Source organism: Saimiri boliviensis, chromosome 3 (assembly GCF_048565385.1).
Source record: "Saimiri boliviensis isolate mSaiBol1 chromosome 3, mSaiBol1.pri, whole genome shotgun sequence".
Classification (NCBI taxonomy): Eukaryota; Metazoa; Chordata; class Mammalia; order Primates; family Cebidae; genus Saimiri; species Saimiri boliviensis.
Window position 1 is genome coordinate 65,851,349 of NC_133451.1, and position 15,437 is coordinate 65,866,785.

Below are 15,437 nucleotides of genomic sequence, written 5' to 3' on the forward strand. Positions count from 1 at the left end.
ATGCTGGTATGGGTAGTGTCTCTTAATAGAAAATAGAGAAAAACTATGTGAACTCATGTGTGAATTACAATAGAACCCCACCTTTAACAGCTCTTTGCATCAGTAAGTCTTAACCTACCCCAATAAAAAGACAACATGCAACTTGGTTTTTAGAGAGTGTTCACTAGGTGTGGGAAGTTTAATTTAGTTTTTACATTAGAAGTAAGAATATTTGTTTACTTGTTGGTAGGTTTTACTTTGGGCATGGAATGTATGTTTTAGAAAGCAAAAGGCACTTTAAGCTACTAATAAAGTTAAGTGACATAAACTTAACAAGAAAATAGTATGCTAAGGAACAGGCTTGACATATTAAAAAAATAGGTTCCTGGGATTCATCTAATATATAGGAGAGGCTTTTGTGTAATAGAATCAAGTTTACCATACAGAGGTAAATTCAATTTAAAGTTTATATTTATTAGCTGAAACTTTCCAGGATCCCTGAGGTGACTTAAAATGCACTTAAAGTTTATATTTATTAGCTGAAACTTTCCGGGATCCCTGAGGTGACTTAAAATGCAAACCATATTCACCTCCAGATCTGAGAGGATGTGGTAACATCTCAGTGTTTCATCTATGCCCAAGTAGATTTCTGCCCTGCCATATTCAGAGGTAGTGTCACATGCTTCCTGAAAAACTGGGCCTGGGAGAAATGGACCCAAATGGACTCACTATATCCACAATCACTAACTTCAAGGCATATGGGGCTACTTGCGATTTCTATAAATTGCTACCTTTTTCCTTCCAACATGTCTTGCATTTACCTGTTCTTGCATTTACCTGCTAATACTTTCTCTTTTCTATTCTGTCCTTCCATTAGTTTATGACTTCATTCTTTTGTTAAAAATCTTTTAAAATAACTTTAAAATCTGCTCCAAACAGATTGTTCTCTCCTCTGCATTTCTCATAACAAGTGGGGGAAATGCAAAAAAAAAAAATTATGCTGTAATAAGAGGATACACAAAGACAGAGATGGTGGGAAGACATTGCACCTTAGGAAATAAAAGATTATTGTAGCTAAAGTACTGAAAGTGAGGAAGTGGAATAAAACTAGGTGGACTAAATAGCCAGGAGTCAGGTCATAGAGCTAGAGTAATGAGTTTGAATTTTATTCTTATTACAGTGGAATACCATTAATGTGCTTAAGCTGGGGCACATCTTAAACAATTACTTTGTTATGGGTTAAATACAATCAAGACTAGAAATAGTGCAGCTTATAGTTCGGGTGAGAGCTGATGGCCACATAAACCAAGCTGTGGTGATGAATGTAGAGCTAAACAGCTACATCTGAGATTTTGCTTTTCCAATGTCATAGATATGGTATGAAGATGAGAATGAAGGAAAGAATTTGATTTAGCATCTGTTTCCTGACTTAAGTAACTGGGTAGAAGTGTTACCATTTCAATGGAAGAAAGTGGAAGGTTGATTGGTGAGGACAGGTTTGGAAGCAGTTAAGTCCTAATTGCATGTTCAGTTTGAGGTTCTTCTATCCAAGTGGAGATGTTAGATAGGCAGCTGCACACGGGTGAGCATGAATCTCAGACGAATGATCTGAATTGGAGTTAAAAATGAAGCTGACATCCTGCCTCTAGAGAATCCCTGAAGCCATAGAAAAGAAGTTTACCAAGAAGGAGAATATAGCAGGAAACAGTAACAGACCCAAGAATGTAGGCCTGTAGAACATTTTATGCTGGGCAGAAGAGGAGGAATCAGCAAATGAAAACAAGAAAGAGCAACTGATAGTTTCAGAAGAGAACTGGGAGGACAGTTTCACAAAGAACAAGAGAGAAATAGTTCATATTGCAATGAACTGCGTTGAAATGCTGCTGCCATAAAGCATAATGTGAGGGCAGCTAAATATTCATTAGATTAGACAATATGGCAGCATGATGGTTAATGTTATGTGTTGTTGTGGCTAGGCCAGGGGGTGTCTAGATATTTGCTCTAACATTTTTCTGGGTGTTTCTGTGAGAGTATTTTTGGATGAGAATAAATTGGTGGACTTTGAGGTAAGCAGATTGCCTTTCATAGTGTAAATGGGCTTCTTTCATTCAGTTGAAGGCCTGACTAGAACAAAAAGACCAGCTTTCCTCAAGCAGGAGAGAATTCTCCAAAAGACTGCCTTTGGCCTTCATCTACTACATTGGCTCATCCATCCTGGCTCTATAGCAAACTGCTGTTGATGTGAAAGTATGGCATTGGATCTCCAGGCTGCCAGAACACCCTACAGTTGGACTTGCCAGTTTCCATCATGGTGCAAGCCAATTTCTTATAATGAATCTATTTCTCTGAAAAATGTTGCCTAATACAGGAGGTCACTGGGGACCTTTTTGACATGATCAATTTAAGAAGAGGATTGGGCTGGAAACAACTATAGTCAAGAAGAGAGATGAGCAATGGGGAAATGAAGACAATGTGTGGGCAATTCTTCTGAGAGGTTTGTCTATAAAGAGCAACCAAGTGATGAGCAGAAAAATAAAGTGATGAGCAGACAAAGTTGCTGAGAATGTGGGATCAGGTAAATCTTTAGTATGAAAGACACTAAAAGGTATTTCTGTGATAATAGTAGAGATAAGAAAGAAAGGCTAATGATTCAAGAGAAAAGAGAACCCTGGAGAACGTGGGAGTAGGTATAATCTAGATCACCAGGAAAAGAAGAAATCATTTCTCAAGGACACTAGAAGAGAAAAAGGATTTGGTGGCGCACTAATTTTAATAGTGTTCTCTAAGAATTCCACTGGAACCTAAGAATTTGACTTTATTTGGAAATAGGGTCTTTGCAGACATAATTACTTAAAATGAGGTCATATTGTATTAGGGTAGGCTCTAATCCAATGATTGTTGTTTTTGTAAGAAGACAAACAGAGACACAGACAGAGAAACACACAGGCGAATGCTATGTCAAAACAGGCATACATTAGAGTGATGCATCTGCAAGCAAGGAATGCCAGGGATTGCTGGTGACCACCAGCCATAGAAGCTAGAAAATAGGCAGGGAAAAAGACTACTTCTTAGAGACCATGGCCTGAAGTAAGACGCAGGGTGAGATCACTGAAGTAAGGAGCTCTGAAAATGGAGAGACCAAGATGTGGGAAGAATTGTCAGTGAGGATATTAACATCACCAAGAATTATAGCAGTACAGATGGAGACAGTAATGATGAGTCATTCTCCAAGAACTGATAGTAGTGTGTTGAGAGGGCACTTGGGGGAAGTACAAAGATGACTGAAGCAGGAGGAGTATATATTCACAGCAGGTGTTTTGTAGTAGAGGAGGCTAAAATAACCTGGCAGCAGCAATGAGGTCCTTCTAGGACCTGATTGATATTAGGACCTGATCTACTTCTAGGCCCTGTGATACAAAGCTATGTGGAAGCTGGTAACCAGCACCCACCTGAGAGACATGGGAGAAGCAGTGTTTTCAGTGGAGAGGCAGGTGTCAGACAGATGAGAAGGTGGAGAGAAGCTGCACAGATGAGGTTGAGCATGCAGGTGTTCTGTGCAGTACACTTTGGATGATGAGTATCTAGACAAATGTCAAGCATACATTCCTGGGGGATAAATCCTAGATTTTTAAATGTAGCATAATAGCTAGACGATATTTGGCCTTGAGGTGTGTGAAAATGCAGTAGAGTTCACTCTGAAAATGCCTGACTTCCTGGACCTGTAATTCACCTTCACTGTCTTTTGAACCATGGCGTACTTCAAGTGCTACTTTAGGATTTTAAACAGCATAATAGGAAATAGGTAGGTAGCAGAGAGAACCCAGAGTGAAGAAAGCAAAAACATAAATAAATATTTGTAGACATGCCTCAGGTTTTCTAAAGCTTTTTTCAGAGATTATTGCTCATTATAGCTATGATCAGCTACTTACGGATTTTGAGTAACTTAACTATGAATCTCCCCTCTCCTCCGCCCCTCCCCTCGCCTCCCCTCGCCTCCCCTCACCTCCCCTCGCCTCCCCTTGCCTCCCTTCGCCTCCCTTCCCCTCCCCTCTCCTTTCTTTCCCTTGCCATTTATTTTGAGACAGAGTTTTGCTCTGTCACTCAGGCTGCAGTACAGTGGCGGGATCTCAGCTCACTACAACCCCCTCCTCCCAGGTCCAAGCAATTCTTGTGCCTCAGTCACCTGAGTAGCTGGGACTGAAGGTACATGCCACCATGCCTGGCTAATTTTTCTATTTTTTAGTACAGATTGGGTTTCACCATGTTAGCCAGGCTGATCTCAGACTCCTGGACTCAAGTGATCCACCTGCCTCGACCTCCCGAAGTGTGGGAATTACAGGCATGAACCACCACACCTAGCCGGTAATCATGAATTTCAAAAAGGCTTTTTAATACCTATAGTGTTAAAAGTTAATCTATATTTAGTTTTAATTCATTGCCAAGCTTAGAATATTATTAGAAACTTTGAAATCTTTTCATAGGCTTATAAACTATCCAATATATTCTTAAAGCTCAAAATATATTCATGAAATAATGAAGGAATAAACTCTAAGGAATGCCTGTTAAATTTAATGAGAATATTTTTGAATAACAAAGTGCTAAGCTAACTCTAAGAGTACCTTGGAAAGATTTTATTTTCCTTTTCAATTAAGAATATTCACATGGCACATCTGACTTGGAAAGGTAAATGTTTTACATTATAACTGTTAATTACTGATTCAAATGGAAAAGTCAATGGGCATGGCTTTACACTGTTCTTCAGAGAGGCTCTACTAGAAACATCAGCTTCAGTTCAGTCATACAATTCATAATCATGATTCCTTCCATGAATGCCAAAGTTGGGTGTCTAATTGTTTCCCTGTACATAATGACAAATATGTGTGCCATTTCTTCTATTAAATGTCTCTGCCTTTAAAGGTTGTATGTTATATAGGGGTTATGTGTGTGAATGCATAAATCTTTTCTTTAGGTACCTATGTAGTTAAGAGACACAGTGCATTGACATTTAGTCAGATGATTCGAGTAGAAATTGTGTCAAAACGAAGGGGCCACAAGCCAAGGAATATGGGAAGCTACTAGAACCCAGAAAAAACAAAGAAATGAATTCTCCACTGGAGCCTCCAGAAGAGAACAAAACCTTGCTGACACTTTAATTTTTAGCCCAGTACGACCTGTGTCAGACCCACAGAACTGTAAGATAATACTTGTATTGTTTCAGCCACAAAGTTTATGGTGATTTCTTACAGCAACAATGGAAAACTAGCACAAAGATTCATGGGTAACTCTATGGTTTGATTCTGAGATGCTGGAAGAAAGGAAAATTCTGGATGAAACAGGTTGAGGACCAGGCCAGTAAAGTGGAAAAAGCAGGAGTCCAAATTTGGACTTCTTAGGCTAAATTTCTACTAGTCATTCAACTAGAAATGTCAAGTAGGTAGTTATAAATATGAGTTTGGAATTCAGGGGAACATATGGGCTAGAGAACTACATTTGGGAGTTTTCAGCCAATAGAAAGTATTTAAAGACAGGAGACTAGATAAGATCACTACACTTTCTTGCAGCATTTGGAAATTTCTGCCAGGCTACAATATAAACTTTAAATCGTTTCTCTTCCAATCACCCTGACTCTAGCCATATGTAAGTGACTATAGCAGTATAGATTCTTTTCTTTTTCATCTAGTAGTTTAAGAAATCTAATAATGTGATCAAAGTAAAGGCTGTAAGCTTCCGTGTAATATAGGAACTAGGTTTCTTAACTATCTTATTAATAGTTTGCCTCTTGGAAATAACCTCAATGGGAGTTTACAAGCTAGTTGTCCTTGGCCAAATCTACTTTCTTCTTATGGAAAAGTAAGTGAAAACAACAGGAGATGAAAGAAAGCTGGGTCTATTGTGATGAATGGGTAAGAAATTATTTGTTTGCTTATTCAACAAATATCTACTAAGAGTGCAAGACTCGGCATACAAAGATAGAGAAATTGCCCTTTCTTTTCTCTAAAACCAAATTCACAAGGATAGTAGAGGATAAAGGAATTCATTTTGTACGGCAGGTATCCCCAAACTTTTTACACAGGGGGCCAGTTCACTGTCCCTGAGACTGTTGGAGGGCCACCACATACTGTGCTCCTCTCACTGACCACCAATGAAAGAGGTGCCCCTTCCTGAAGTGCGGCGGGGGCCGGATAAATGGCCTCAGGGGGCCGCATGTGGCCCGCGGGCCGTAGTCTGGGGACACCTGTTATAGGGGCTTTAGAGGATATGGGACAAGGATTTAAAAAAACAAAACAAAACAAAAAAAAAAAACAGAAACATCTAGGATGAGATTTGTGAGTAAGACCCCAAAGAAAGGGAGACAATTAGAAGGCAATTATGATAGTTCCAGACAAAGCCTCATGTGAACTAGGCAGAGACAACAGGGCCAAAAAAGAGGGAACAGATGCAAGAGACATTTTAGAAGTGAAATAAACAGGACAAGGACAAGGGAGTTGATTATATACACAGAGTAAAAGACAAAGAGAAGGATGATAGTGAAAAAGTACAGCTGGTTCTCGGCAAGGCTGAGTTTAATGAGGAACACAGAACATAGGAGAAAGAACTAGGTTTCTTGGAAGGGTTGTAATCACTTGGTTTTTAGAAATGCTGAAGTACTGCTGTGATGGCAGAGGTAAGATGTTCGGCAAATATGTGTTTGTGGTTTGGTATAGATGGAAGGCTTACACATGGAGATTTAGAATTAACTTTATAAGCGATCATGAAAGATGGAGGAGCCAGCCAGTGGGACTGAGAACGAGGGGTCACAGAGTGTTTCCTTGGATGTCCTACAAAGTCCCATCTGACATATAAATTACATAATACTGTATAATGGCAAAATCTGTAATATAAAAATATTTATTTAAAATAAAAACAATTGTATCCTTAAAATACATTTTTAGGTGCGTGAGCTCATTTGATTCACACTAGAAGTCTGTCAGATCATACTTTCATTCAACTTTGTAGATGACGAAACTATGCACTAAGGAGAAAAGTCCTACAGTTCATTAATGGAAGCCAGGATTTAAATCCAAGTTGCATGAGACCAAATCCTGGGTTCTTTTCACCACGGCCACGTGGTGCTGGAGAGCACCTGGGACAAATAAAGGCCACGAGATTCTGTGTGATTTCTCACCTCTTGCTTCTGTTTTGTGTTCTCTTACTCACCCCATCAAACACTCATACTCACTTCACTGTCCTTGTTGCTGTTCCTTGTACTTGCCAGACATATTCCACTTTAGGACCTTTGCACTGGATGCTCCTTTTCTCCTGGAATGTTCTTCCCCAGAGATTGTAGAGATAATTTTCTTACTTCAAGGTTTTCCTGTTTTCACTCTTTAAAGCATTTCTACCACTATTCTGCTCAGCACTGCACTATACTCTTCCTGATCACTTTTTAACATGCTTGTAACAAAGCCATGCATGATGATCGTTTGCAGTATTTCCTCCACTACAATGTATGGTCTAAGAGGATAGCAGGAATTTTCATTATTCTCTCACTACTGTATTCTAAGCACCTAGAATGCTGCCTGGCACACAATCAGCACGCAATAAAATATTGTTGAATCCATGAATTTTCCGAGTGAGAAGGAGCAGTTAGGAATGACTTTTGACAGTGCTGCTTCTGTTGTGTGCTTGGGGCAAAATACAGGTTGCAGTGGGCCCCAGAGGGAATGCTGGTAAGGGTGGGAAAGAGAGAGGCAGAGAAAGTTGTCAGTGTCTTGAGAAGTTTGGTGGTGAAGAAAGGAGATCAGAAAGTAGGTCACGAAGCAGAAGCAGAGTCGAGCAAAAGTTTGATCCTTCCTTGTATGATGAGGCAGACCTGCGCCTGCTTGTATGTTTAATAAATCTGTGTAAGAAAACACTAAAGATTCAAGACAGGAAGACAAATAGGAAAGGAAGAAAATAATAGACCTGGCTATATGGCTAAAGAAACTATTTGTCCAGATCACTCACATCATTCAAGAGCATTTCTAATGGGCATGGAAATCCAGAGCAAAAGCAGATGGAATCAGAGTGGCTGCTGCTTCTGACACCTGGAGCTCCATGTTAGCAACGTTGTGGAAATTCACTAAGGCATTCCACTAGAGGCTGTGTTGCTATCTCCACACACCATGTGACGTCTGAGATATAAAAGTAAGGGTTGCCACACCCGCGTCCAGCCAAAACCAGAATATTATTTAATACATTCCATTATTTTGGACAGATCTTCTGAAAAGGCTAGAGAAATGTAACTCATCCCAGTTTCTAATATATACAAATGAAGATGTCCCTAGCATATAGCTGCATACATTCCTGGGTAATACGGTGGTTGCAGTAGGTTCATTTGGAAGTACAAAGTACTTCACTCATGGACCTTCACATTTTCTTTGTCAATATGCACACTTCAGCTCTCTTGTTTAGGATGATCGCACAGATACTTGCTGATCTTGGGATAACTGACTCCCTTTCATCGGAGTCTCTTATTTTTACAGAATAGATGGATCCTCGATATGGGAGAAAAAATGAACTAAAAGTTGGAATACTAATCTCACTTCTAATTCCAGTTGTATCCAAATTCACAAATGAGATTTTGGATACATCTCCTTTTGGTCCTAATCCTATTCCTGCGAAAGGAAGAGTGCTAGGCTAGATAATATCTAAAGATCTTTTCTGGGTCAACAGTAGCTAGTTCCTGCTCCTGTCAAATAAGTTAACAGGAAAAGCCTGAAAACAGAAGGGATATCACAATCATAACTCCAAGAAATCTGTTTTTAGCAGCAGAGTTTTTACCGAATGTAGTAAGAATTATAGTTACAAAGTTTGTACAGTGGGCAGGGCACAGTTCTAGGTAATAATGAAGAATACAGAAGAAATAGATTTTCTTTGTCCAGGGACAAAATGTGTATCGTTCAATTACAATTAAAGAGTATATTTGAGCCCTTCTTCCCTGGGCGTATAAGACCCAGAATCCCTTCTCTAGGTCCCAGAGAAAGTCTGTCATCAAGAGAAGGGGATTGACTTGGTTGCAGCAAGTCTGAGGACAATCTTGTAGTTCATGATGCCACCATAGAAAAAACAGTTGGCTTAATCTTTGGAGTCATTTGCCAGGTGGTGCCTATTATGAAAAACCTGTTGCATTATATATGCAGTTCATATAACTCTCTGCTTCTATTCTTGTGTTCCACATTCTTTTGGGCACATGGGATACTTTTGGGCAGAAGGGACTTTGTGGAAATCGTTACCTTGGCTTAAAATATTCTAACTGAATCTTTTGAAGTTTGTTGATTATCCATCAAAAGATAAAATGTTTAAAAATAAATATTCTGGAGAAAATAACAATTGCAAATTTTTACTGAACACTTAATGTCTAGACCGTGAGGTACTGTGTTTATTGTTTTTCCAGGATTCTCAATTTTTTTTTTTTTTTTTTGCTCAAACAGCTTTATGAAGATGTACTGTTATCCTTATTTTGCATATAAAACAAGTGAAGCTTAGTCACATTAAGTAACTCCTCCAAGTCACCATTAGTTAACTTTAAAACCAGGAAGTAAACCAGCAGTCTGATTTTAATGCTCATGCTCTTGACCAGAGTATCTTAACTTCTTGAAAAGTTTAGAAAGATTGCCATTTTATTATAGGAATACAAAGCAGACCTACTGGTTCTGTATCTTCCACCATGAGAAGTTTGTTTTTACCTTGAACTACTGGTGGAGTATCTTCTTGTATAAGTCTCCAAATGTCTCATCTGAAAGAGTTGTTCTTTGTGTAAATGTATTTGTAATTTTTGTACCATTTGTTTATTCAATAGCAGTTTATAGAAGAGCTTTGTTATTTAAGTTTCAAATGGACAGGATAGTAAGATTGGTGATATGTGCATAACACGGAGCTGTGAATAATCATTCTCTTCCATGACAGACTAATTTGGGGTTTGGGGTAGATTAAACAAATGAACAAAAACAACACTACTCAGTCCCAGGTTAATTGTTAACAATCCAGTGGTTGAAAGCAAATAAACAGTTTCCTTGAAACCATGAATTGGCTGCAAAACAGCTTTTCCAAGCAACAGTTTTAATGCAGTAACGTCAGTTTGTTGCCACCAAGTAGATGATCAACATTTAGGTACCTGCCAGTTTACCAGGGAAGAAGAGAGTTGAAAAAGTCATTTTAATTTTTAGGTAAACTTACTGACAATTTTGCAGAACTTATAGCACCTTGTTTTCTTTTAGAATTTATATTTTTATGCCAAATTTATTTTATTATGCTTTTTTTTAGTAGGCAGTGTTGTAGTGAATTTTAAAATTTTGTCTCTAGCTGTACATGAACTCTCTCAACATATCTGGGTCCAAAGTGAATATTTCTAATATTAGTTGATGTGTTGAGATAATATCTGTGCACCCTAAGGTGGTTTCTATATTTCACTGCATTTCAAGCAGTTTTGTTTATTTTTGAGATGGAATTTTGCGCTGTCACACAGGCTGGAATGCAATGTCAGGATCTTGGCTCACTGTAACCTCCACTTCCTGGGTTCAAGCGATTCTCCCACCTCAGCTTCCTGAGTAGCTGGGAACACAGGCACCTGCCATAATGCCCAGCTAATTTTTGAATTTTTGTAGAGACAGGGTTTCACCATGTTGGCCAGGCTGGTCTTGAACTTGGTGATCTGCCCTTCTCAACCTCCCAAAGTGCTGGGATTATAGGCATGAGCCACTGCGTCTGGCCATTTAAGCAGTTTTAACAGTCCTTTTTTCTTTAATACTTCTACAACAAATGATGTCTTCTTTGGTTTATTCATGTTTCATCACTTTTAAATTGATTTTTTTCTTTTATATCCCTTAAGTAAGTTCTTCATGAAGAAAAAGCAATATATTTATCATGACTTTCGTTGTTTAATATTTCTACAAGGTCTATTAATGTAAATAGATGAGAAACATATTTTATCTGCTAATAGTTTGGGACATTATACATTATTGCACCATTGATTACCTTTTCGGAAATACATAATTTTTTTTTTTTTTTTTTTTTTTTTTTTGAGACGGAGTTTCGCTCGTTACCCAGGCTGGAGTGCAATGGCGCAATCTCGGCTCACCGCAACCTCCGCCTCCTGGGTTCAGGCAATTCTCCTGCCTCAGGCTCCTGAGTAGCTGGGATTACAGGCACGCGCCACCATGCCCAGCTAATTTTTTGTATTTTTAGTAGAGACGGGGTTTCACCATGTTGACCAGGATGGTCTCGATCTCTTGACCTTGTGATCCACCCGCCTCGGCCTCCCAAAGTGCTGGGATTACAGGTTTGAGCCACTGCGCCCCGCCTGAAAATACATAATTAATGTTAGTTACCTTAGTTTTATTATGTATTGCTTGCAAAGGGAGAATGGACATAATTAGTGAAAATTCTTCAAAATCAGTGACTGGAAATCATTTCTAAGTTCATCCTACCCATTTTTAAAGTTACATTGTTTGTCTTTAAATTCCTGGATCCCTGTTGTTTACCACCATTAACAAGACATCGTGACCATAATTTAAACTAGCTGTGGACCTAGAGGAATGCTGTGATTCAGTTATATAATGAAGATGATCATGATGAGGACAAGAACAATGAATTAATATAAATACTTAATATTTACTGTGAGATATCATGTATTAGGCCGTATGCTAACAGCTGTATTACTATCATCTCATTTCTCATGGCAATCACACAATAATGTATGACAGTTTCACCTCCCACTGACAGATGAGGAAACGAAAACTTACTGAGGTTACCCTAGGCCATTCAGGTATGAAGACAACCCTGAGTCTGCCTGCCTCTGCAGTTCAAACTGGAACTACTGTACTATAGTATCTCCCTGTGCCATAGCAAAAGGCCTTCCACTGTGATGGCTTCTTCCTCCCCAAACTCCTGAGTCTTGAGTAATGTGTTCCCACCAATTCTCAGGTAATGAAGATTCAAAATTGATGGAACGCTTTTATTTACAAATCACTCAGAGGTTGCAGATTTTAAAAACAGAAGCTCCCCATTTCGTTCAGCACGATTGCCATTTTCCTCATCTTCTTCGTAGTTTTGAGACAGATTTAACCAAAAGCCACCTCCTGCAGCCTATTTTTGTTTTTATTTTTTATTTTTATAATGTTTTATTCTTTTAAAAAATATTGTAATATACCCTGATGTGAAAAAAGGAGAGTCACTAGAGTCTTTCATGCAAGTACAAGCAGCAAATACATTTGATGCTATTTCACTGTGTAGGAGGAAATAACACGTTTCTGTTACCCCATGATGAATCTAATGATAAAATCTAGATAGAGCCAGATCTACATTTTATTAATATTTTTATTGCTACGTGCTCCCAATACAACGAACAGCATCAGTAGTGTACACTTTGATAAAAAGAATTTTTAGCTTAGTAGAAAAGAAAGCTCAAAGGTCAGAAGTATAATGAATATGTACATCTTTTTCGAAACTGTTTGTGTGACCATCTTTATCTTCCCCTGTGGATGAGATGCATGCACACACGAGTAAACTAGAGAGATTTTATTCTATGGGAATTAAAAAAAGAGACTTAAGGCTCAGGGATTGTTTTACTATCTGGAATTTGACTAATTTGACTTTCAAAATTCTTGCACCAAGTAGCAGCAATTCTTTAGAGGTACAGAGTCACAGGTTAAGCTGTTAGTTTACAATGATTAAAATGCAAAAGTTCTTGCATATTCTATCCTTTGAGAGGTTAATATATGTACATTTTAGTTTGCATAATATATTTTTAGACAGCTCAGGTACTGAAGTCAAAATCATTATGCTGATAACACTTATCTATTTCCTCTCATTTATGTGTAATTCATAAAGCATTTATCTCTTTCCAAAACATTTATAAATGTTTCTAATTCACAATTTCATTGAACAGCTAGCTGAGTCCATACAATTTAATGTTTCCTTGAAGGGGAACAAGTCATCAACATAATATCAACTACTAAAAATGCAAGATGTTTGCATAACATCAGATTTGTTCAGTTTTAGCTTTTGAGTTGGCTGCAGTAGTTTGCTTAATGGTCTTCTCTATGCACAGAACAAAGCATGCATCTCTAATTATGTCTCTCTAGTTTACCAAAATATGTAATTGATATTAGTGTAAATATTTAGTACATAAAAATACTATCAAGAAAAAAATCAACTTTTAATAAATATCTTCGGTTCTGAATTCTATGTACAAGTACTTTACATCTACTCCCTGGAGAGAGCATTTCTGGCTTTGCTGTGAGTAAGGTGACCATTGACATAAATTATTAGCACAATATTGCAGTCAGATGCATTGTGGTTGTGAACATTTGAACATGAACCACTGGAAAATAAATATCTTAACCATCATCAAATGCATTCTTGAACGTGTCTTCAAAGCCCCACACCTCTACTATACTCAAATGGCAATTCTAGACTGATGATACTTTTCTCAGCTACCAACATACAAATAAGTTATCCCAAAACTTGTTTCTTTATGATTATTACAGTACATTGAGTATAACTGTTTGTATCTGTCAACAACGGGAAAATTAAAAAAAAAAAAAACCACGTACACACAAAAACAAAGGACACCTCAATGGTGCCTACTGAGGTCCTGGTAAGAAGATTTCAGTTTTGTCTTACATAGGTTCATTTACTATTCTTTGATCCCTGTGACCACAAGTGTCGTAAAACACCACTCCTTTAAATTATAAGTATAGAAGGCAATAGGTAAGCTGAGATCTGTATATCTATAGCTTTTGGTTTTTTTCTTTCTCTATAATTTATATATCACATTGTTGATTCATCAAAACCCTTTATATTGTCAGTAGCTGTAAGTAATTCTAACTTTTATCTTTTGTAATAAGTCTGCTTTGAAAATCAACCTATGGAATGTCAAACAAGGCAATACTCAATGACAGGCACCTAGAACATCCAGAAATGTAATATAGTAAACAATCATTTGAGAACACCTCTCTTAAAATAATACTGATTTCTGCAATATACAGTATTTACACAACAGCTTCAGATTTGCTCATACAATATTTCTAATATAGATAAATAGGAATACAAGTCTAAGAATTCTTTGCTTCATATCCAAAATTTCTTGTTAAAGTGTAAACCATTGGATCTCTTTTATTTTTACTGTAATTTTTCTAAAACTTTAAAAGTCAGCTGATATGCACAATTGGTTCCAGTCACCTTTCTGCTTCAGAGTGTGACCAACACAAACTTAGCAACCTATTTTTCTTCTGTAATAATCTTTGGTGCTTTCTTCCAATGAATTCTGGTAAATGAGTCAATGCAGAACAAAAAGAGGATGAAAGCAACTAGAAAGTGAGCCAGCACTTCCTGTTCTTCCACGTACCTACAGATAAAATGGGCTGATGATCTTTAGAGATTTCCACTTTCAACAAGCATATGCACCATGGGGAGAGGGAGGTTGTCCAGGTTTTCCTCTGGTTTCTAAGCTTTTTGGTTCACTTTCTCATCTTCCTAAGGTGGATGATCTTGTTGGACGTCCACTGTCAATAATCTGTCCGTCTTTCTTTGAGGTTCTTGCCGGAGAAGTAGCACCTATTGAATCACTGGCTGCAAGGAAGGAAGCAGCAGCCATTTGTGATGATGAATTGAGGTGGCCCCTCTTGGTGGGTGGGGAGGATGATATGGAGACCAGTCTCACAGTCTTACTTCCTGCTTGCTGAGCATTCCTCTGGGGTAAATTAGCACCATCAGGTTTACTGTTTGGCCTGAAAGCAGCATATGCATTTGGAACGCCCACTGAAGAAATGCTACTCAAAGATTTCTTCTCTGCAGGAGTCTCTGAATGATAAGGAACCAAAGATGTAGGCATCACTAGAGATCGAGGGAGGTCACTAGGGTTAGAGATGACGTCATGAGTTTCAGCAGCTTCTAGAAGGTATGGTGGTGGCAGGGTGCTACTGCGCTTGCTACAGGACTCACAACATAACTTGTTATAACCTGGTATGGAGCAGTATCGTGCCAGCACCTCCATCTGACAGAATATGGACTTGTCTCCCAAACATGGCTCATCTGCAAAAATCAAAAGAAAATAAACTAATACATGAATATAAACGTTAAAAAGGAGGGAAACTTAAAAAAAATTTATGAATGTAAAAAGATTTAAGTGCAATCTGACGCCTATGGGAGTGATCCACATAAGCTTTTGCATTAAAAATAGCAACATTAGAATGAATTCACTAAAATAAGTAGCTCTTTATCTACAAAGTACTTGTGATGATGATCATTTTAGTATTTCCACCAGAAGTCTTCAGACCACAGAGGGTGTTTTTTTTCTCCAAGTAGGAACATACACCTGACTTTACAATGGGCAAAGAGAATTTATTTAACCTTGTGTTCAGATTTTTATGTTATTTTTGACTTTCTCAGAGGGTGCTCCCTACCTTGTTTAAAATGTGAAATCAGAATGAATACTA

General features: G+C 38.0%; 1 protein-coding gene across 1 annotated transcript in view; it reads right to left on the reverse strand.

Annotated features, from left to right (window-relative positions):
* Window positions 1–12,299: 12,299 nt before the first annotated feature.
* Window positions 12,300–15,437, reverse strand: part of ADAMTS3 (ADAM metallopeptidase with thrombospondin type 1 motif 3) — a 305,688-nt gene continuing 302,550 nt past the window's right edge. Inside the window, exon 22 of the mRNA XM_003931961.4 lies at window positions 12,300–15,033. Coding sequence (XP_003932010.3) covers window positions 14,468–15,033 — 566 coding nt within the window. The 3' untranslated portion in view covers window positions 12,300–14,467. The remainder of the gene's footprint in view (window positions 15,034–15,437) is intronic.